General features: G+C 39.8%; 2 protein-coding genes across 25 annotated transcripts in view; both read left to right on the plus strand.

Moving 5' to 3' along the window:
- GVQW3 (GVQW motif containing 3) overlaps positions 1-14,810 on the plus strand; it is a 50,980-nt gene extending 36,170 nt beyond the window's left edge. For 8 of the 9 annotated variants that reach the window (XR_005649687.1, XR_005649688.1, XR_005649690.1 and 5 more), the window contains 2 exons: positions 1,513-1,782; positions 10,068-10,934. Coding sequence is in view for 1 of the 9 variants with exons in the window: in XM_039848110.1 (XP_039704044.1) it covers positions 14,669-14,674 (6 nt within the window). In the remaining 8 variants the exon portion in view is untranslated. Of the gene's footprint in view, positions 1-1,512; positions 1,783-10,067; positions 10,935-14,668 lie in introns of those variants that run through there. The other variant, XM_039848110.1, reaches the window with a different exon arrangement.
- Positions 14,811-15,320: 510 nt separating this feature from the next.
- EMSY (EMSY transcriptional repressor, BRCA2 interacting) overlaps positions 15,321-23,775 on the plus strand; it is an 80,450-nt gene continuing 71,995 nt past the window's right edge. For 11 of the 16 annotated variants that reach the window (XM_039848105.1, XM_039848095.1, XM_039848097.1 and 8 more), the window contains exons 1-3: positions 15,322-15,455; positions 17,145-17,253; positions 22,197-22,296. In XM_039848105.1, coding sequence (XP_039704039.1) covers positions 17,184-17,253; positions 22,197-22,296 — 170 coding nt within the window. In that variant the 5' untranslated portion in view covers positions 15,322-15,455; positions 17,145-17,183. Of the gene's footprint in view, positions 15,456-16,298; positions 16,466-17,144; positions 17,254-22,196; positions 22,297-23,775 lie in introns of those variants that run through there. The other 5 variants (XM_039848090.1, XM_039848092.1, XM_039848101.1 and 2 more) reach the window with 2 other exon arrangements.

Raw genomic sequence — 23,775 nt, forward strand, 5'->3', positions numbered from 1 at the left:
AGCCTATGAGCTGAGGTTGCATGAGTGTAAAGATAAAAAGAACCTGGGTCCTTGATAAATTAACCAATCCTGAAACTCCCCTACCTCTGCACTTCTTGTTATGTGAAATAAATTTTTCTTATTGTTTCAGTCATTTTGATTTTGTTTGTTTCTTGCAGCTAAAGACATTCCGATACTATACTTTCTCACTTAATTGTCACCAAAAACCAATGAGGGTGATATTATTGTCCCTGTTTTACATATTAGAAAATGAAGGCTCAGAGAAGTTAAGTAATTTGTCCAAAGTCACAGAGCTAGGAAATGGCAGAATAGTATTTGAACCTAGTTCTGCTTAACTCCAGAGCCAGATTTCTTAACCACACCATACTAAGCAAAACAATGAAAATCGAACCTAGTCTGGCTAGCTCCAAAAGACCATGTGCTTTCTTACACATTTCATTGCCTCCCAAATTCTGGGGTGAAATTCCCAGAAACTTGAGGCTTTAATGTTTGGTACTTAAGATAAGATGGCCCCTATTAGGATTTGGAGGAGCAACCACAAGATACAGGGCAGAATGATTATGGGTAAGAGGGACCCAGATACACAAGGTGGCTTGGCCTTTGTCCCCTTTTACCAGTGGACTGGGCCTTTCCTGCTACTCGGGCTTGGGAACACCTATTGAAGGGGACAGCCTGGCCTCTAATGAGACACAACTAGACTAACTCTGGTGCTTGTGTACATGAAATTCCTGTCTCACTCCAGGTATTTAGTCCCAACTGGATGGGCCTAACCACTTTTCCAACCACCCCACTGGGAAATTACATGGGGTGTCAGGAAGAGATTCCTATCATCAAATGTGGGATTAGACAAAAATGACAGCTAAGATCCATTCCTTGATGAAGAGTCTAGGATTACATGAGAGATACCAGAAAGACTTTTTTTCTGAATCTGACAAAAAAATATGGCAGTAGAAACACAGAAACACAGTCACCTCAAATGAATATTTCTGAGCATCTTGCTTTCACCAGACTCTGTCTGGGACACAGTGATACTAATGAACACACTCATCCCAGTTGTCTAAGCTCAGTCTAGCAAGAAGGCCAAGACATGGGGCCACATAATTACAATCAGGAGGAGACAGTGCCCAGGATTTAATAAGGAAAACAGAGCATGTAGCAGGAACCTCAAGCAAGAAGAGATGACGTGACTGGAATGGTTAGGGACATTGAAGGTAGATTTGAGATGAGATTTGTAGACTGAGTAGGTTTTGAGAATGGGCAGGGAGAAAGGAAGAGAAGAACCAAGACAGACAAGAAAATTCTGTCTGCAGAGAATTGCAAGTATCTGGAGTATTCGGTGTTTATGGTGGGAAATAAGCCTAGAAAAGGCATTTGGGGTCATCCTGGGTAAGGTCCAACATACCAGGGAAGATGATTTTATTTGAATTTGGTAGGAAATGAGAAGCCAATGAGGCTTTTGATCAAAAACATGACATACTTAACATTATGCTTTCCTGTATTTTAATTCAGCAGGTACACGCAGAATAGACATGGGAAAAGATTGAGAGTGGGGAGATCAATTTGAAGACTTGGAGGATCCCTTCTCCTTGAGAACCTAATAAAGGCACTGCTTTCCAACTAGCAGAGCCCAGGTGTCTGGCTTACTACAGAAAGGCAACTTCAATGTCCCAGGAAGAAACTCTGAGGGTTCCTGCCTGACTCGAGGCTCACACACGTCATGAGGCACACAGCAGAGGTGCTGACAGAGCCAGAGGACTGGGATCAATTACACAGGGAAAGGAGGTAAGACTTCCAGAGCTGAGCTGCAGAGAATCATCACAGAAGACAGGAGGCCCTGAAGGAGCCCAAGGCAGCCTCTTCTCAGCCAGCTGCAAGGAGCTCAGAGCGGGAGTTTCAGGCTCTGGAAGGGCTGGAGGACTTAGATACTTGGAAGTGCAGTGCAGTCCTAGGATGTGAGGATCAGGGGGTTTCTGAAAGGATATAGTAACAGTCTTATTGAAAAGCTTGGCCAGTTCTGCATGATTTCTGGGACAACTAGGTCTTTTGGCCCTGGATCTGGAAAGTGGGGGGTTGCACTGCATTTCCTCCATGCTGTCGCTGGCTACAGAGAACTCCTGCCATCAGCTGCCTTTGGGCCATGGACAAACCCTTTCCTGAGTCCTCCTCTCAATTCCTTTCAACTTAATTCATCACCTATGTGAGGCTCTGAGAGTCAGTATTGGCTCTGACAAGCTCTGGCCAGACATGTACACATTTCCTACACCTTCTTTAAGACTAGCACTCCTGGCTCATTCCTTCTTGATGGTCTGTGAACATTGCCATTAGGTTTTATGAAAAATCAGGCAGCCCCATGAAGTCATCACTCTTTATATGAAGAACCCTGCAGGTAACATAAACAGGGCAAGGGGATGGGTTTAAGAGAAAGTCGCAGTCTTCCAACAGATACACTGGTTGATATTCTCCATTTTTTGGAATGCCTAGCTCTTGTGGCCTAACCTCCATTTCTCCACTTTTCACAGAGGCACAGATACTAAGAAATATTTCTCCCCTTAAAGAAAAACAAGAGTTGCAAGCGTGATAACAAAAGGATGTAGTGGAGATGAGCAAGTTACAAAATACATATGACATCTGAGTACAAACAACACTTAGCTCACGTGGGAATGACAGCCTAGTGTGGCTGGGTCTTCTGATTTTTATTCAAAGGCTGGAGATCTAGAATTTTATACAAAACCTCTCAATTTTTAATGTTGGCCAAACAATTTAAAAAGAAAATTTTGTGAGACAAAGAAAACACATTTTTGGGCCAAATCATCCTAACAATTTATTATCTCTGTCCTACAGTGTCAGATCTGAGCTCCTTAGCTTGGAACTCAAGCCATTTATGACCTGACTTTTGCTCATCTCCCTCCACTTCCCAACCGTGCTTCCATGGTCTTCGAACCACACATGCCTACCTGTGGTCCCCCAGACTCTGATCTTTCCTGTCTTCGCGCCTCTGCGTTACTGGTATCTGTCTGTAATCTACATCCTCCTTTCTCTGCCTGGAAATCTTTTAAGCAATTTCTTAAGACTCAGATCAACTTATACTTTCTTTTGAAAGCTTCCCTTTTCTTTTACTTCCTTCTGAAAGCCTCCCTCTTTTTTGTAAGATTAGGTGCTGTTCATTCTTTCTATGCTCCCACAGTACTCTGAACATATTTCGGGCAGACCTCCTACCATACTGTCCTGGAATTTCTAGTTTCCTTGATGTTGGACAATAGCCTGAGAACTCTCTGAGGGGGATACTTTCATCGTCTCTCTGACCTGGGAACCTAGGATAGAGAGTGAAAAATATACAAAGAAAGTGAAAATAGTTTCATCAGAGGGGAAAAGGAAAATTCAAACGAGATAGAACCAGAGGTCTGAACATTTCAAGTAATATATCTAAGAGGTAGTAGCAGGTGATACACAGACAAGCCCAGGAATCAGAAATCAGGATAATTAAAACAGGTTAGTAAGTGAAGTGGATTAAAATAGAAGCTATGTAAGAGGTAAGGGTGTCTGCAGCCTATTTTCACAGAGTGCTGAGATTGATGAGTTTCTTTCAGGGGTTCATTCTTTCAGCAAACATCTATTGGGCATCTATTCTGTGCCAGATACTGTTAGGCACCATAATTACAGAGAGGAACCAGATATGATCCCTGTGCTTAAGCTTATGGTCTGATGGAGGAAATGGACACATAAATAAATAATGACAGGGAAATGAAATAAATCTCACAACAGAAAGAAGCACAGGGGGCTATGATAGCACAGAGGAAGGGCTCCTGATCAAATAAGGCCCAGAAATGGTAATTTATCTGAGGTCATAAAGCTAGAGGGGAGCAGAACCAGGATGAGAACCCAGGCCCCTCAGAAAAGCCCACTCTTTCCATTGTAGAAAATTGGAAGAAGATAGAGACAACTTTATGGTGATGAAGAAAATTTGTGTCAGCTTGGTTAAACTGCAAATGTATGGTTCTAGATTAAAGCTGGTCAAAACAATAATTGCTTGAGACTTGAGAAGCAGAAGTGAATCAGCAGCCATTGCTCTCTGGAGATCATGGGGGTTAGTTACAGCAACAACAGATATGGCAGATGCCGGTAGATTCCAGCTTGTCTTCGCTCTCTACACCACATCCAGCTCTTCCCAACTGCTGACTCTCTTGGCCAATAGTAACTCCAAGCCCACCATCAGACAGTTAACTATGGACCCACAGACTTCTGTAGACTTTTCCCTCAGCTACCCCTTCACAGCAGCTGGTGTGCTTAGTTTCCTCAGAGATTTACTGCTTGGTGACTTCACAGATCTCGGTCCTCTTCACTCTCAGAGCTGAACTGTCTCAGCTCCTCCCATAACTGTTTAAGACGAATTGTTATAGTAAATCCCTTATCCCAAAACTCAGAATAGCTCTTCTTCTTTAGTTGAACACTGGCTGAAATACTGTGCTGAAAATCATCGAGTGGATAGAAGAATAGACTAAGGTTAGGAGTCAGCTGCACCAGTATCTCCATAACTCCAGAGCCTCTGCACTTAGTAGTTCAGTAAACATTTGTTGAATTGCATTGTATTTTTACATTGCTTTCACTTCTTTATTGGTACAGGTATCACTGCAAAGAATAGCTTCTGGGGAAGAGGTGAGGGTTTTTTTTTTGTTGTTTGTTTTGTTTGCATCTGTTTAATTCTTTTCCTGGGATCAGTGCAAGGATATGGAATCCTTCATGGCTCAAGCTCTGAAGTTTTGACTCAGGACAGTATCTGTTGTGTTGGCTACATGTGTTCTTCATCTCCTGGGGTATAATAGATTTTCCTCTGGCTTTAATTTTCCTCTCTCTCCCTCACCTCTGTCTCATTCTTGTGCAAAAACAGAGAAAAACCCATTCTTGTGCATTTTCTCCAAAGAAAGTATTTCACGCTCTAATCAGATCAGCCAAAAAAAGATATATTGGGTTACCCTTTAGGGAATGCTCCTCTGGCAGGCTGGGTTAGAAGTGGAAGAAAAAAAAAGACATCTGGAAGTAGAGGCTCTGCTCACTTGGGCTGGATGGACAGCAATCAACTCTGAACCACTTAATTGCCAGAGAATTTCCTCCTTGCTCCTTAGACCATTCAGTACTTATTGGGAGAAGACATGTTACATATTCACTCTGCCTCCTGGAAAGCTGGATTAAATGTTGTTTCAATTAGACAACCGTTTATGGAATGTCTGTTCTAAACCAGTCCCTATGCTAATTGCTGGAGATACTGCCCTTGAAGTATTTTCAGCCGAAAAGGATGGGAAACAATGAGTTATAGCACAAGTCAGACATTAATAAGTGCTGGAAAAGAGGCATAAACAAAGCACCATGGAACAGAGGAGGGAGAAATTATACTTGTTAAGGGAGTGGCAGGCTGGGGGAAAGACATCTAAGAGAAGTGTTAAAGAATGTATAGGCAGAGGGAGCTAACATTTATTAAGCATGAAGCTAGATTTCACAGAGGAAGATTAACCAGGGGAGAGAGCTAACAGTTAACTCTCTGATCATCTATCCTGTGCTGGTCACTGAGGCAAGTATTGTACATATTTTATCACATTAAATCTTCCCCAAAACCCATCTGGAGGAAACTGAGGCACAAAGAAGTGAGGTAACTTGTTCGAGAATTCGAAAGCAGTAGAACTGGGATTCAAACCCAGATCTCTCTGACTTCCGAGAACATGCCCAATTCCTATGTGTGCTTGAAGAATTATTTTTAAAAGACATTTGAGATAGACTATAAAGAATGAGAAAAATTTTGAGACTTCAAAAGGCAAGGGAGTGGAAGAAAGGACGGGGTAAAAGCATTCCAGGCAGAAGAATGGGAGAACAGCCCCAGGGCGGGGCATGAAGGTGCACTGCCTATCTCTGGCATTTTAGGCAGTCTGGGATGATTGTGAAAGGACATGTCCACACGCCCACACCACTGTCGTCTCTGGTTCAACATGCCATTCAGTAATTCACTCAACAGTGCTGGGGACTCAGAGCTCAAAAACCTCAGTCCTTGCTCTCAAGGAGTCTCCAATCTAATTAGAATCTGGTGAGATAACTGCTGTCACTACTGATTGTCTTGTACGCTTTAGCTCAGTGTGTGTGTGTGTGTGTGTGTGCACACGCATGCACGCATACACACGTGTGCATATTCATACAAGTGTTGTTTGGATTGTTTCCTTCTCACAATCATTTCTCAACACATATATTCCCTGGGCTCTCCATAAGTGTGTGTTCCTTTATTGCCTCTGCCTTTAGCAAGGCTTGAATTTGAACTGCTGGCTTTGGTGTTAGATAAGTTTAAAGCCCATAGCATCTCATCAAGGGCCCTTTCAACCCAAGAGAGACCTGACCTGGTCTTCCACTAGCTCACCTAGAAAATAATGATCAACCCTAGCATTGCAACAAAAAGATCCTCATTGGAACTGACAAGAAAGTGGACACCTTCTACCATTTCTCTGCAGACTTCACAAGTGTTTATAACAAGTCTTGAAAGAGAATACGTCTCCAAGCCTTTCATTCAGCTAGCTGGAGCAGAGTTTTTAAAAATGCATTTCATCTCTGGCAAAGTACAGCAGAACGTTATAAACAGCTGGAAACTCTCTGAGGTGAAGACAAGCTGGATATTATGTGTGGATTTATAGTTCCCCACCCCCTCATGATAGCTGATTTTTATTTCTGACAAGATTATTATTTCCATCTTTATGAAATATCTTGGATCTCACCTGTGATAATTACTGATTATCATCAGTTTCTCACCTGAGGTGACTTAGCATTTGGGTGAACCTAAAAAAGTTTTTTTTCCTCAATGAACTAGAGAAAACTCAATGTGTAAGATTATGTATTTCCATTTTCATTTGCAATTCCCTTTGACTTTCTAATGATCAAATCATTAATCAGTGTCAAATCACCTTCCAGAACACAGACAGTATTTTTGCCACTTAGGACTCAATGTGGATTAGATGGCAATAACTTGTGTTATTAGGTCTGGTGCTCTCTTGTGAGGTACTGTGGTAATCACAAAGCCAGAAACTTTTAGGGTACAATCAAGATCTCAGTGGCCATCTATAGTTTTTAGCTAAGGGTGTACATCACAATCTTCTGAAATTTGATAGAGCTCCCCAAGTTATTTAGATAAGTACTCCCAGCTTAGGACCACTAAGAGTCCAACATCTTTCATTTTGCTTCCTGCCATCCTATGCATTCTTTTTGCTTCCACCACTTTGCTCTTCCCACTTCCTCTGCTGTGATACCTTTGATACTCTCTCTTTACTTCTCTGCCTGGTCAAATCCTGTTCAGCCTATGAGGCCCAGCCCAAATGTTACCTCTGCTATGAAGCCTTCTGTGATACAGATATCCTCTCTCCCTAATCCCAGAGTACTTTTTAAACACGTTTATGAACATTCTGTGTATTAGGTTCTCCTATGGTATACAGAGCTATCTGCATGTATCTAACTTCTCCACTCAACTGTGAGCTTCAGGAGGAAAATGGTTGTACTTTATTCTTCTCCTTATCTCCAGGGCCTGGCATGGGACCTGACACTCTTTCATTAAATGAATGAGGAGGTTGATACTCAAAAGAAGTAAAAAGACTTTACTTTGGTCCATTTAATTTAACCAGATCTGGGCTTCCTCTGCATTTATTCACTAAGTTGCTTACAAAGAAAGATGTGCAAGGATGTGAAAAGGAAGGACATAAAAAGCCATGATATTAGTTTTAATATTCTTTTAAAAACATCATTTGCCCAACAAAAGTGATAATAGCTGCTTTAATCTGAATTAGTAATAGAAAGGTGGATATCAACCTGAACTCAAGGATGTGTTTTCAAAGAAATAAAACAATCTCAAAAAAATCCAAATCTTAATTGATTGGTTAAATCAATGTAGGCAATTTTAGCCTGAAAATCAGCCCTGCCCTTGGTTCTGTATACAGCTTATTTCACCTCTCTGGGTCTCAGATGGTAAAATGATGGGTTAATCTGATTGTCTCCAATGTTGTTCTAACTCTGAGGTTCAATTACCTTAACCAGACTCATTAGTTAACTTATATAGCAGTTTCTTTATTTGGCTCTACTCCATACTTAGGAGAATGAAGTATTCTTAACAAGATACTGAGGAGTTTTACAAAATATGTTATTAAGTCATAACAATAATTAAATGCCTAAAACTTGGGAAATAAAGGAAAAAGAATCATTACACTTCTCCCACTGTAATATGTCATTGTTTTGGCATGTTTTCTTCCATTATTATTATTTTTTGTCTGGATATTTACATGTATATACTTTTTCCACTTATCAGAAGCATATTCCTTGATGTTATTTATAATTCTTATTTTAAATGACTACATGATGAGTAGATGTGTGAAATATGTACTCTCCTATTGTAAGATATTTAGGTTGTCAATTTTTTGATAGCATTGAAATTAAAACCTGTCAATTTAACTTTTCCTATATTTTGGATTATTCTCACTAATGGGAATCCTGTATCAAAGGGTATGAACATTTTTATGACTCTTATCACACATTGCCATAGTTTATTTTAGTTAGCATCTGTGATTTTGCTGTGCAGCATTCTTTCACCTCCCTCTGTTAACATTACACTAATTTTCCTAAGGGAAATCAAGCCTACCCTCACACCCACTCTATGTGCTTTGGGAATAATTGACTTTATTCCTATCCCATTTCCTTCCGTTTCCCAGAGAGCAACATGTGGTCAGGCCTGGCAAATCGGGGCCATACATTCCCCTGGCCATAGTTCAGGGATGGGTATGTGACCCAGATAGAGCCAAAAGCAACAGAGCAAGAAGACTATTGATAAGATTTTTGGAAGAAGTGGCATATGCTCTTTTCTGCTCAGGCTGTAAGCAGGGAGGATAATAAAAGCCTGAAACTGCTGAGAGTCAAAACATGAAACCTGAGAATGAAGCCAACACAGTAGAAGACAGAGCTGAGGGTTGGAGAAAAACTAAGACTGGCCCTATTTGAATCTCTGGATTCAGTAATGCCTGAAGCTAGAACTACCCCAGGACTTATTTTCAAGTAAAGGGAACCCAAATTTTCCATTGTTCCTTAAACCACTCATTCATTCATTCATTCATCATTTGTTACACACACATATACACACACATACACACAAACCCTTAACTATTATAAGTTTTTTTGTTTTAATCCTTTTTACTTATTTTTTTAATTAATAAACTTTGTTTTTTGAGCAGTTTTATGTTCACAGCAAAACTGAGTAGAAAGTTCCCATATGCCCCTGCTCCCCACCACTCCAACACTCCACACACACAAACTATCAACATCCCACACCAAAGTGGTACATTAGTTACAGTGAATAAAACTGCACTGAAATATCATCACCCAAAGTCCATAGTTTACATTAGGGTGCACTCTTGTACATTCCATAGATTTTGACAAACATGCAGTGACATGTATCCACCACTGTAGTGCCTTTTTACTTTTTATTGAGGTATAACCTACATAAAGGACACAATTTTACATGTACAGACTTTTACATATGCCTGTCTCTTCACTTAATCTCTACCCAGATCAAGATTATAGTACATTTATAGCACCCTGGTAAGGTCCTACATGCTCCATCCAAACAGTTACTCCTCTAAAAGTCTTTACTATTCGGACTCGTATGACTATAGTTTTTGACTGCTTTTGAACTTCATATGAATGGAATCTCACAGTATGACAGCAACTTCTTAGCCTCTCAGCAGCCCAAGCCTACTGTCATAACGAGAAGAGACTTGGGGGTTTTAGGGCATGAGTGTGTTTTGAATGTGAGAGGGGTATAGTTGTGGACAGAGGACTGACTGTGGTGGATGTTTTCCAAAAATGGCCACAGCAATATTTCTAGTGCCATGATTTTTCAGAACTCTACCACTCTTCCATCAAGAAATGGAATCTATTTCCCTTTCCCTTGAACCTGGGTAGGCTTGACTGTTCTAATCCAGAGTATGGAAGAAAATAATGCTATGATTTCCACAGTTTGATTGTAAAAATAATATAGGTTCCTCTTGTCTCTTTCTCTCTAGTCACTTGCCCTTGGAATCTGGCCACATGTTGTAAGGAAGCCATGCTACATGGAGATGTTACATACAGATATTCCCACTGATAATCCCAGCAAAGATTCCAGGCAACACCCAATATCAACTGCCGGTCATATGAATAAATAAGCCCTCAGATGATTCCAGATCTTAGCCTTTAAGCTGCCCCAGCTGGTGCCTGGAGTAGAGATGAACTGTCTCCACTAAGCCCTACCCAAATTGGAGATTCGTGAGCAAAAAAAATTGTTTAAGCCACAGCAACAGTTTATCATGCAACCATATAACCAGAACTCCAAAATATCTGTGGTTCTTGGGAAGAGTCTTCTGGTAATATATGACATGAAACAAATTATTTTTCTCTGTAGACCTTCGTTTCCCCAACTATAAAATGGAATAATAATTACTATGTCATGGGAATGTTGTGAGATTTAAATAACGCACATGAGGTGTCCTTTTTATAATGGGACTTCAAAAAATTATACCTAATATTTCAACTAATTTCTATCAAGTTTTTCTAGATTTATTGCTTTTTAGACACACAAATATAAAACCTGATTTTGTGTACACACACACAGACTTACTTTGAGGAAAGCCAGCTACCATGTCCTAGTGAAGATGCTCAGATAGTCTTATAGAGAGATCTACACAGTAGGAAACAGACCTCTTGCCTAACTTGCTAACCATGTGCGTGAGCTACCTTGGAAGCTGATCCTCCATCTCCAGTCAGCCTTCAGACTGCAGCTGACATCATGACTGCAATCTCTTAAGAGATTCTAAGCCAGATGACTCAGCTAAGCCACTCTCGATTCCCACAGAAACTGCAAATACTGTATGAAATAAAATTTTTAAAATTATTCTTTTAAGTCACTATGATTTGGGATAATTATGCACTAATAGTTAATAGATATATCAACATGGGAAGGGATGTAGGGGAGATCTGATTCAAGGTTTTGGGCTGTTTTAAGATCTATGTGAAGGACAGTGGTGGTTGAATGAACTTAGAAGTGCTGATAAGATTGAGTCCAAAATAAAGCCAGAGAACAGACTTGGAAGTGAGGCTGTAAACCGCAGGCAGATTTCACTGAAGTTGAAGAGCAGGTTTGGCGAGGATAAAGGAATAAGAGATCTGGAATTTAAAAAAAAAGTTTTGTTTAGAATGTAGAATACCTTGGTTACCGGTTTCAGAGGTAGAACAGTTCTGGAGAACAAAATACAGGATATAGTCACAGAAGTGGGTGCTCGAGTGGCAGTGCTTGGGAAAGGTTTGTATACCTACCTCTCTTGTGAGTACAAAGGCAGAGTGGACAAGGGAGCAACCTAAGCTGCTAATAGCAGACTGTTAAAAATCTTCATCCTAAAATTCTTTTATCCCTAGAGTAATGGAATGAGAGTGGAATGAAGTTTGCATGGCTTGATGGTGAAAGCCTCAATGTAGGGGTAGTTAGTCTGAAAGTTGTAGTGACAAGTTAGGAGAATGCCAGCCTTTACTTGGTGGTTTAAGATACTGAAGATGTAGGGATAAGGGAGAACTCTATATGAAGAGCTTCAAGGGAAGCAGTGAACTTAAGGAAAATGTCAGATTTTAGACAAGATAAAGAGAGGACAGAAGTGCTCTAAGAGAAGGTTAGCTGTGTAAGGAAGTTTCTTTGCATTTGCATGGGTTTGCTTATAAAAAAAAATAAGCTGGAACTTTATTGTTGGCAACTGGGAGCCACCAGAAAGTTTTACACAGGAGACTGACATGTTGAGCTTTAAACCTTAGAAAGCTCATCCTGACAGCATGGGCGGTACAGTGGATGTACTGGGCAAGGAGTGCACAGAGGTTCCTTTGGAAGAAAAGGGTTGGTAAAAAAGGTCCATTCCACACAGGTAATGAGGCCTCATCATCAGCCCACCAAAACAATGGGGTCAGCTGTTTAGGAAGTAGAGACTACAGAATTTAATAGACAGTGAGGGAAAGGAGTAAAAGCAGTGGCCAGATCTTTCACCCCCTTTCCGAAGTTCTTCTAGCACTTCTGATCTTCCATTGAGCTTAGGTATGTGATTGCCAGTTATCCGGTTTTACTTTCATTCTCTTTCCTATCCCCCAAATCCACTCATCTTGATTTATTTGATATTCTACTTGTTTTTTGGTCTTGCTATTCCTATTTTTAGTACACATCTTGGCTATACCAGTATGGTAATAACACTTTCTGAAGGTAAGAATCTAAGGGCAATGTGGTACAGTGGAACAAGCAGCAGCCTATGAGTCAAAAGCATTGGTTTTCAGTCCCAGTTAACTCATTTGACTTCTTTGGAACTCAGTTTTCTTCATTTAGAAAATGAATCTCTAAGGTCTTATCCATTTCAAATTTGTCTACCTGTACAATATGATAGAACCTTAACAGATATTTTCATGACAATGGTGAAATCTACTTTCTCTAATATAGTACTACAAAATTAGAATGGTAAATGGTACACATCTTGAAGTTTGTTTCAAGAAACCTGCTTACTCAATAGAGTAATAAAGTTTGAGAGAGGTACTATGCTCTAATAAACTTTCCCAGACTAGAGGTAGTTATGTCTAATAGGATAATAAGTCTTAGTTTTTTTTCTTTGGAAGTAGAGGGTGGCTTTCATTTTATTCACCACACATTTCCTGAAGTCAAAGTGCCTTCATCTGAAATCATGGCTCTGCTACTTACTAGTTTATTTTGGGCAAACTACTTAACCTCTTTGCGCCTTAGTTTCTTCATCCATAAAATGGGAATAATACTGTTACCTCATAAAGCTAATGTGGCGATTAAACAAGTTAATGTATGTAATAACAGTTAAAATAAAGAAAACTCTGGATAAGAATTAGCTATTATTTTTATGTGCTAGGCACTAGAGTACAAAGACCTGGCTTCTCTCCTTAAAACCTCATTGTCTAGTCAGGAAGATTTTTTCAATGACCATTATAAGGGCTCATTGTCTGGTCAGGATGATTTTCAAACAACCAGAATTCAGTGTTCTGAGCTCTGTAATATGATGTGTAGTAAGAGGTGAGAATGCTTGTCTCATCCTAGAGGTAAAGGTAGGGGCAGGATAAGCTTCCTCAGGGTAAAGTTTGAGTCTGATCCTTAATGAAGAGAATTTAATGTTGGGAACATCTGGGAATATGGAGCAGTCAGAGGCAGCAAGTAGAAGGCAGCTTCTGACTACAAATGACAGATATGGCTAGGAAGAAAGGAGGATGTGGTACATTAGAGGTAGTTGATGCCAGAAAATCAACATCACTTGAAAGCTTGTTAGAAATATAGAATCTTAGGCCCTATCCAGACTTAATCTAAATTTGCTTTTTAACAAGATCTTCAAACAGTTCTTAATGAACATTAAAGTTTGAGAACCACTGGTCTAGAGTAGACTCTAGACCAAGGTGCTTTGGTTTAAATACTGGCTTTACCATTTACGTATAATGTGTGACTTTAGGCAAGCTATTTAACTTCCTTCCTATGACTCAATTTGTAATTAGGAAATAGTTTCTATTGAATAGTTTCTAGGGAATAGTTCTTGAAACAACCTCATAAAGTTGTTTCAAGGACTAAATGAATATGTGAAATGCTTGGAACAGTACTGGCACTTAGTAAGCACAATTATCAGTTATAATAATTGACTCACATGCTACTTATTATGGTCAGGATCAGTTTTATAAGCACTTTGTCTTTCCATATCTACTCAATTACCTGTCACCTTGACATGACACTTTAAAGTCAGAAGACCTGGGGTTATAAAGGCCAGTCCCTTTCAACTCCTAGCTTTGTGAAATTGAGTAAGTTCTTGAATATCTGTGTTTTTCTCATTCTTAGTAGGGGGAAATCTTAATAATTGCTTCACTGAGCTGCTGTGAGGGTCAAATCAAAGAATGAATGTTAAACTATAAAAATCTTCTATTAAAGTTTCAGTTGCCATCTTTCCAAGAGTTCTTAACTGGCCTGAAAACAGATGGTAGAGAAAGCATTGGAAGGTCAGGGAGGGAGAGCCTGTCTATTACTTGTCCACCTTCATGACTTTCTGAAGGGGCATGCCGGCTTTGGTTTTTACAGTAACAATTTTCCTGGACCTCGGAAAGTACTTTTAGCTAATGTGCAAATTGTAGGAAACTTAAACGCTATTTCTCTTCCTAACCTACACCTCCATTCAAGAACATGAAGTCTCACACGTTTGTATAGTGGTCCACAATTTACAAATAACTTTTTCCTACGTTGTGTATCACGACATTCCCATAGGGTAGTATTAATTTCATTTAAAAAAAAAAAAACTTTGTTAATGTCAGCATATTAAAAACCACTTTTGACTTGAGCATATTTAAAAACCTGATCCAATGTTTCCACAAGTACAAAATTTAAGAGGAAGGGCAATCACAAAATTTGATTGAATCTTCAACAATACCAGACACTGGCTTCAATTTTATGACAGCGAGTAACTATATATTGGGCCCCTTTTCTCATCTGTAAAACAGGGGTAGCAATACTTTCTTCACACGATTGTTCTAAGAACAAAGGCTGAAGGGTGAACCTACCACGTTGTAGAGCCTAAAATAAATCCCTTTTCCTTCTTGCCTTTGACAGACATAGCACGAGATAACACTATCATTCCCACTTCGTGCAGAAACCCGAAGTCAGGGACGCTCGGGTTTCCCTTCTCTGCAACTCCGCAACGCCTAAATCGAGTACAGGCAATTGCGATGTCCACTACGTTGGTTCCTGTAGCGCAGACTCTCCTGGTGTCTGGGTGTGTGTGTGGGGGTAGGGGGGTAGTCGGAAGCCGCCGATAACTGCTCCCATGACTCTGAGGAATCCGATCCTAATCCTCTACGTCGCTTCAGGGTCGAAGCTGCTTCCCTACCACCTCTAACCTCGCCTAGAATAAAAGTCGCCGCGAAGATACAGCGCTAACTACCGACGCCATTTTGACCACTACGTGTGACGCCACACGTAGCAGAGAGCGCTGCCGATTGGCTGGGAGACAGGCCAGGCGCGCGAAGCCTGAGAGGAGAGTTTGGAAAAGGCCAAGGAAACTACAATCCCAGTCTTCCTTGCGCGCGCGACAACTGACCGGGAGCGAGAGGAGATTTTGGGTTCAGACCACAACTCCCAGCACCCCCTGCGATGGTCTCGTTTCCTTTGAAAATGCCCCGGAAAAGAGGGACCAGGAGAATGGAGGCCTTCTGCCGTACGTTCCCCGAAAGGCGGGAAAGGCGAACTACATCTCCCGACCGGCAGCGCGCAGCTGCGCCTGCGCCCTGATATCTGTCGCCATCTTGCCCCTTCTGAGGCACCGCAAACAAACCCAATTCCTGGTGTCCCCTAGTCTTGACGGAGGAACCTTTTAGATGAGCCCCGAAAGACCGGGCAGGTGGGTGACTCTCAGACAGGGTGCTGGGAAGAGCTGGCAGATTAGCTAGGCTTGAGGAGCGTCGGGCCAAGCCTTCGGAGCCCGGTTTGGGGCGCCTAGCCCCATCCTCCGTTGTCTCCTAACGGGATCGTTGGGCTCCCGAGGTGGGCTGAGGGGGACTCTGGCAGGCCTTATGATGGGATCCGCGGGGTCCAGCTCTGGGAGCCTTTTGGTGAGTCTCGGTCGTCTGCCGGGCTGTCCGGGCGCCCACTCTCTCTCCGTTGTCCTCCGCAGAGGAGGGAGCGAGGCGCTGATGCTGGCTGGGGCCCTGGACTCTGGCTACTGGTCCCTAAGGGCTGGGGTCGTAGGCTTGTCATTGGGGTCGGTGCCAAGCGGCAACGATAAGGAGGGTGGGCTAGCTGCTCGTGTGGTGCTGCGAGAATGCGTGTTTGGGGAGGGGGCGGGGCGGGCTTGTCTCTTTGACACATGAGTGGGGGAAGGATTATACGAGATCCCAGTTCTCGGACCGGGCTCCGGCAACTACCGCCCAGGTTTCCAGTGCGATGCGGCCCCGTGGTGGGGTCCGCTGGCGGGGACGCGTCGGGATGCCGTGACGTGGTGCTTGACTCCGGCTGTGTCGACCGCCTCCAAGATCCTGTCGGGAGGCGGGGACTGGCTTGTGGAGGGAGCGGATTCCTTTGACTCTGCCCCTTCTTCCTCCTCTCCACCCCCTTTCTTTATGTCATTCTGCCGGCTGGGGCGCGCAGTCCTGTTCTCCTTGCTCTTGGTTGGTTCGTAGCTGAGAGGACTATGGGAAGTAGGGGGGGTGGGCTCAACTCTGGGCGTGGAGTTGGAGTTAGCAGCCCCAGTGCCTGGAACGGGATGTATTAGTTATTAAGGTTCTGTGCCTGACTTCTAGTCCAGTGAGCTTGCTCATCCATTCATTCATTCATTCATTTATTTTACTCTTCTCAATTATTTACTTATCTATTTAACAAATATTTGTAGTGGATCTACTGTGTTCTAAGCAGGTATTGTGCAAGCGCCCAGCACTGTTGTCTTTTTATTCTCTAGACCAGGGAATTTTCATTACCAACTAAATTCCTCACATCTAAACTTTTGGTCAGTGGTTGTTTAAAGACTACAGGGTGTAAATTCATCTTTCGTTGTTAAGGCTTGACGAGAAAGTTTTTTTATTAAGTTCCATTAACCCACATTTCGTGCCAGGAGCTTTTCATATTTTATCTCATGTAATTAATAAGTGAAAAAGCGGACAGAAGCCAAGTAACTTGCCTAAGGTTACACAGGTAGTAGCGCCTGTTTATTAAGGTGCCAGCCAGTATAAGAATTTAACATACACTATTCTTTTACCTTCATAACAAACTGGGTGATAATACCTCTGTTTTACAGATATGTAAAATGTATGCTTAGATAGGCCAATTTTCCCAGGATCACACAACCAGTAAGTTGGAAGCTGGAACTCGAATCTAGAGATATCTGACTCTAAAACCTGTGCTTTTTTCCACTGTCACAGGCTGGAATATTAAGCTCCCAAATGATTGTATAGTTCTTCATTTGTCAGTAGTTGGAAAGTGTGGTGGTGAAATAGGATGGTGAGATGCTCTTATTGGTGTGTGGATCTCCAGGTGAGTGGCCTTTTGAATGTACTTTGGTAATTTGATGTTTTTGTTTTTGTTTTTGTTTTGATAGGGAAAACAAGCTCTTTGGGGCTACCAAAAAGAAGCAGCAATGCCTGTTGTGTGGCCAACCCTTTTGGATCTCAGCAGGGATGAATGCAAAAGGATTCTTCGAAAATTGGGTATGATTTTCATTTTTGATGTTTTTATGCCCCTCTCTGATACTTTTTCTGTTTGGATCATGGCTATTTGCATGCATTAGAAATTCTTTGGAGGTATATAGTTCCCATCTTACTTTTTCTTTTCCCCGTGCCTAGCATAGTGCTTTGTTCATAGTAGGTGCATGAATTATAATAATTATAGCAGCTAAAAGTTCTTGAGGGATACTGGGCTATTCCAAGTTCTTTCCATTCAACTCAAACCTAAAAGATGGGTGGTTTTTGGCCCCCACTTTACAGATGACACAACTGAAGTTTAGAATCAAGGTAATGCTAATAGTAAGTCATGTAGTCAGGATTTTAACCAAGGGAATATGATTCCAGTCTTACTTTAGTATACTTTTATCCTTCATGAATATATGTGTAAATTACATATCATTTCTGAATTCTAAGTTAATACAAGCTTTCTGTTTTTCCCAAATTACATTTTACTATCAGTTATGAAACACCCTTTCCACTTGTGAATTATTTCGTGTTTCTTCTCCTTTAGAGCAGGCTTTCTTAACGAGCATTTAGGGAGAGAATTAAGTCCTAATGCTAAGGCATCTAATGTATGTAATGAACTAACTTTTTGTCATGCATCTAAAATGGTATTAGTTATGTACTGTCTTTGGGAAAATTGATAAAAAAGTTACTTAAATCATTTTCTGTATTTTGTGGTTCAGACGAGGATCCTTGGTTGAGAAATGGTGCCTTAGAATATAAGGTCCAAAAGGACCTTGTTACCACGATGTAAATGAAAAAATAATTTGAAAAGAATATTAAATGTTTTGGCAGTGGATATGAATTATTTAGATGTCCGTGATTTTGAAGGAGAAAATGTGGGGCTTGAATTCAGACAGACCTGGGGTCTTGATCAAGGACAAGTTATTTAATCTCCATAAATCTATTAACACTTTTGTAAAGGAAGGATAACAATACCTGCCTCATAAATTTATTATGTGAATTAACCGTATATAAAAAGAGCCTATCACAGTGCCTGACATCTCAGTGTATAGTGTTTTAAAGCTATTGCTTTCAGACAATTTATTTTTTTGCAGATGAATCTTTTCTTTAAAGGAAATGTTTGTTGGGGATTCGTATGTGTAAATCTGGTCATAGGTGCTCTGGTCCTGCCTGCTAATAACCTTTTCTGTTTTTTATTTCCCTTCAGGACACTATGAGGATTTCTGTATTTTAAACTACTTAGCATTGTATTTTAGTACAACTAGAGAAGTGTTTTGTTTTGTCAATCATTCCTTTATCTTTTTTTTCTTTAACCTTTTATCCAAACTTTTAGTACTAATTTGAAGATGGTTTTCTACACACTTACTTACATGTAATTGCTATAACTTGCTACCAACTATAAAGATGGCTTGTATTTATTTCATAGCTGAAATAATTAAAGAGGAACACATCACAACTACAGTAGATTAATTAAGGTTTCTGGGCTGTTGAAGCCTTGAATCAAGAGATTATGTTTAAAAATTGTAAACTTTAAGTCTAAATTTATCTTTAATTTTAGTCAGAGCTATGTGGGGTAATGCTGCTGAGAGCTGCTTCTATACAAAAGAAAACAGCCTTCCTACAGGGTAATGCCATCTTCAATGACCCTTCACTTTGGGAGGTGAGCCTCGATAGAAATTTGCAGAAAGACTTCCTCCCCATCCATTAGCTCATTATCATAACAATGAAACCTTTGAATTTCCTTCAAATAGTAGCTCTAGGTTTGGAAGTTTAGTGAAGGTACTGTATTTAAGAATTAGCTTAAAATATTTTAAGAATTAGTTTTGTCCTTTTAAAAATGGTTATAAATCATTGTAAGGTAAAATGCTAAACATTTAGATTTTACTTAAATATAAAGAAACTGAGATAGAGCATTCCTTTATGATCTACTGAACATACCAGTGATAGTTAAGTGCATATCTTTTTCTATCCTGCCTCTTCTCCTGCCCTATTTTTTATGACTATTCCTGAGCTATAACTCTGAAATGGGGCTTTATGGACTATAGTATAATTAAATGTCTGATTTGTTAAATGGAATGGGTTAAGGGTTTAATAAAAAGATTTGGTAAGTTTTTTGTTTTCTGTGGTGTTTGCATGTGTTTATTATTTCATTATGCTTATATGTCATTAGAGTTAACACTATAATAGAATGGCACCAAAAATAACACCATAAATTGATATTTGTCAGGATCTGAGGATACTTATCAAAATAAAAATCAAATGTGAGGAGGCTGGCAAGCTTATTAAAGGCTCTTTACAATGAGTAAATTTTTGAAGAAGGGGAGGAAGTACCTTAGATTGTGTAGCTATCTATAGTAACTGTTCTGAGTCCCAATTTTGTGTGAGATTGCCACCTCTTTTGTGCATGATTTTTTAGTTAGACTTGAGTGAGACTTGAAATATCAAAAATCTTTGTCACATTTCTCTAGTTAATTTCACTTTTTTTTTGAATTAGTTTCTTGACCTCCATAAATTCCAAAGGCCAGAAGTAAACTATTTTTCTTTTTCTCCACCCACTTCCTCTCTCTGACCTCTCTATTTTTTTTTTAGGATATCGACATTCTCCTAAATATCTTGCAGCCTACAGAACCTGATTCCTGTTTTTCTGCTGTTCTTTCCACATTCAGTCACTTACTGAGTCCTATCAAATAAAAACTTCTTAGATTGGAATTAGAGGCTTTTCTTAGTCTGGCACCAAACTACTTTTCCATTTTTATCCTTCTCTATTCCCTTACACATGTCCCTTGTTGGATTGCAATCACCTTGAAGATAAGGACTTTGTTTTGTTTATATAAATATTTTCCATGGCATCTTGTAGTAATGTTCAACTAGTACTTTGGTTTGAATTAGTGACTATCCAAGTACAGGCATATTTATATTTTCCCTGGTGTAAAGCTCTCAAAATAGTCACTGACTGTTAAGTTTGATGTCTGTATGAAACATTATCTACTTTTTTATTTTCTATTCCTTTTGCATATATTTGCCTTTTGTCCCCCTGCCTGCCTGGAGCACAATTCTCTTTCTGATTAAAGCTTATGCTTTCAGACTAGATGATGTGTTTTTCCTCTTTGCCTTTACCACTGTATTGTAAACTGTATCATAATTGTCTGATGACTTGTTTCACTGTAGCTTTATTCTGGAGTTAACTCCTTGAGGGCAGGATTTAGCACACTATCTGGTATATATAATAAGATTCAATACTGATTTGTAGACTCAATAGGGCATAAACATTTAGAGTATCATGATTCGTTAGTTGCTTATCCCCAGTGCTTTTCTGAACTTTAGTTTGGGTCCTAATAGTAGCTCAAATATATATTTCCTGGAACTAAGTATTTCCTTCACTACTCCAGAGCAGCAGAGCTTTGTCCTTCTAGAGAGACCCAGTGAAACTTCTACATAGTATTTAGTATAGATTGGACATACAGGTTGTTTACATCTGGGATAATTCAGTTGGACCAGACATTTCTATTTATTATAGTCAACTCACTTTTCCATATAAAGCCTTTTTTTTTTTTTTTAAACAGAACTGTGAACTGAACTAGGCTAATAGTTTATTATTGATGTAGTACCTAAGATGATGGTATCCTTGCCTTCATTATTCAGCTAACACTGAGGATCTGTTGTGTGTCAGGCATTGGCAAGTAGCAAATACTGGTAGCAACTTGAGTAAGAAGATAGCTATAGTCTGGACACTTATTTCCCATCATTTTGTTTTACTCAGCTATACCTGTCTCATAGTATTAATGGTTTAAAACAATAACTATTTTATTATTTCTCATGACTCTGGGTTGCTCTTCTTGTCTGAGCTCTCTCAGCTGGTAGCTTAGTTGGTTGACTGGGCTCAGCTGAGATGGCTGGGCCTCTCTCTCCATGTGGCCTTTCATCCTGGTCTTTTTCACAGCTTGGTGAGATCAGGGTTCCAAGAGAGCAAGGCCCTGTGTGCAAGTGTTTTATCTGTTTGCGTCATGTATGCTGATGTTTCATAGGCCAAAGCAAGTCACATGCCAAACCCAGAATCAGTGTGAGAGGGGACGATATACAAAGGTAGTATGCAGGAGTGTACACACTGGGAGGGAGGCATGGTTCATTGGGAGCCATTGAGGACTTTTTGGTTTTATATTTTAAACAGTACTAGGGATTGACAGTTTTATTTCATAATAGTTATTACTGTAGAAAGATAGTGAAATGAAACTGTGGCATTAGAGTTCAGTATATTAAGCCCTGGTTGCTGTAAGAGCAATTCATGTTCCCTAATCTGCTTTGGTCATTTCGAAGGTGGTTTTTATAAATGTCAAGGATCTTAGATATGAAAGGTGCCTTCAAAGTTTCTTCTAGATTTAAAAAAAAAAAAATGAGGCTCAGAGAAAGGACTTGCCCAAGGTCATACAACTAGTAAGTGGCAGTGCTGGAGCCAGATCTGGTCATTTGACTCTTGTTCCAGTAGGTTTTCAGTTGCACTGTACTCAGTACTCTTAACTACCCAGGAAGGAGGTGGAATATAGTTTGAATTCTTAAGCAGGCCTAAGGAATTATTTCAAGGAATGGTTAGTGAAGGCACCTTCAGTTATGCTAAAAACTTCTCTTATCAACCTTATATCATTTAGAGCCTGTTTCCAGTTGTTGGTAGCATCAGAGTTAAATATTTTTCAGTAGTAATGTGTGAGACAAAATATTTACCGTTAGATTTTTCTTCCTACACATTTTACATATGTGACTTCTTGAGGCAATAAAAAGAAAACGATATAAAATTATTGAAGACATTTTAATCTGTTATTATATAAAACTTTTGAGCGGAATTAAAAAAATTTTATATATTGATTTTTATTGAGTTTTTAGGGTTCCTGCTTTGAAGTTTCACTGTATGTAGCCGCAGTATTAAAATGTTAAAGTCTTTTCTTGATAAAATAATTTTCTTCTTCTAGAATTGGAGGCATACGCTGGAGTTATCAGTGCACTTCGGGCACAGGGGGATCTCACCAAGGAAAAGAAAGATCTTCTTGGAGAACTCTCAAAAGTTCTTAGGTAAATTATCATAACAGTTTGTGAGACATGACTCTAGAAATTTCATTTTGAGAGGTTTCAGTACTTTACACACTCACATTGAAGACAGGTATTCAAGTTGTTGGTGCTTAGAGATCTCATCCCACTTGTGTGCTTTGTTACAGACAATTATGTAATTTACCATTTATTTTGTAATATAATCAGAAAGGGTTTAAGGGTTTTAGACTTGGGCCACCTGGGAAAGGAAGGTATTTTTGACATGATTGTGGGAGAGGAGAGCTGGCAGCGACTGGTCGTGAAGCTCTAGAGTGTCCCAGTAATATTTTTTGGGGGGGAAAAGGAAATAATAGGAAGTTGTCTTAATTCATAGAAATCTATGACGATTATATAGTCATAGCTTAAGGATAGTTTATCCCTTCAGCTTCCCAGTAGAGGCGCTTGAATCCATTAAAATATTCTCATGGAAGGGGTTCTTTGATACTTGGATTGATTCATTGTAACATCTTTAGCTTTCTCAGAAAGTGTTCTGTTTTAACTGAAATTTCCTTTCTACATTTAAAACCATTTTATTCTATTCGTTTTTAAGTGAAAATGGGGAAGAAGCCTTTCCCATATTTAACTAACATTAATATTGGGACATTCTTAAGCCAAATTTTCAGTCTTATTGTCTTCCTATTTAACAATTTGTATTTTTTGTTTGTTCGTTTGTTGTTTATACTTCCTCAAAAATTCTGCTTTCTAGCCCCTTAAATCTTGCTTTAGTCCACGGTATAGGTTTTGCTTAAGCAGTGAAGATTATAATAACGAAGTATTATAAAATGGTATTCATTTTATTGAGCATTTATAAATGGAATGGGTGTAGCCTTTTTTCAGTTTTTTAGTATTAACTTTACATGTATTTAATAAGGTCAATAGAAGCACATTATTATCATGGTGGTAACATTATACTGTAGAACCAGGGTCCCCAAACCTCAGGCCCTGTCTGTGGCCTATTAGAAACCAGGCAACACAGCAGGAGGTGAGTGGCTGGCTAGTGAGCCAAGCTTCATCTGTATTTGCAGATGTTCCCCAGTATTAGCTAGCATCACCACCTCAGTTCCACCTCAGATCATCAGGCATTAGATTCTCATAGGCGCACCAGTCCCTGGTGCCAAAAAGGTTGGGGACGGCTGCTGTAGAAGATACAGCCCAAGTGTGGAGTAATAAAGAAGTAATACCCTGGTGTCAAGTTTCATAGCATATAGTCACAGGAAACAGATTATCTTGCCACTTTCGTTTATTATGTTCACTGAACATAAAATTATAGACTCTTAAGCTTTAAAAAGGACTTGAGAAGACTTTTTTCTCAGTGCCAAAATTCTTTTCTCAGTGACCATGATTAGGGGTCATTCAGTGGCTGTTTGCATATTTAGATAACAGAAACCTCTGCTAATCTTGAACTGTCTGACATTTGAGTTTTGGAGGTAATGACTTGATATCCAAATGAATTTGTCTTCCTAT

The sequence above is a fragment of the Pteropus medius genome, unplaced genomic scaffold, assembly GCF_902729225.1.
Source record: "Pteropus medius unplaced genomic scaffold, Ma_sr-lr_union100, whole genome shotgun sequence".
Classification (NCBI taxonomy): domain Eukaryota; kingdom Metazoa; phylum Chordata; class Mammalia; order Chiroptera; family Pteropodidae; genus Pteropus; species Pteropus medius.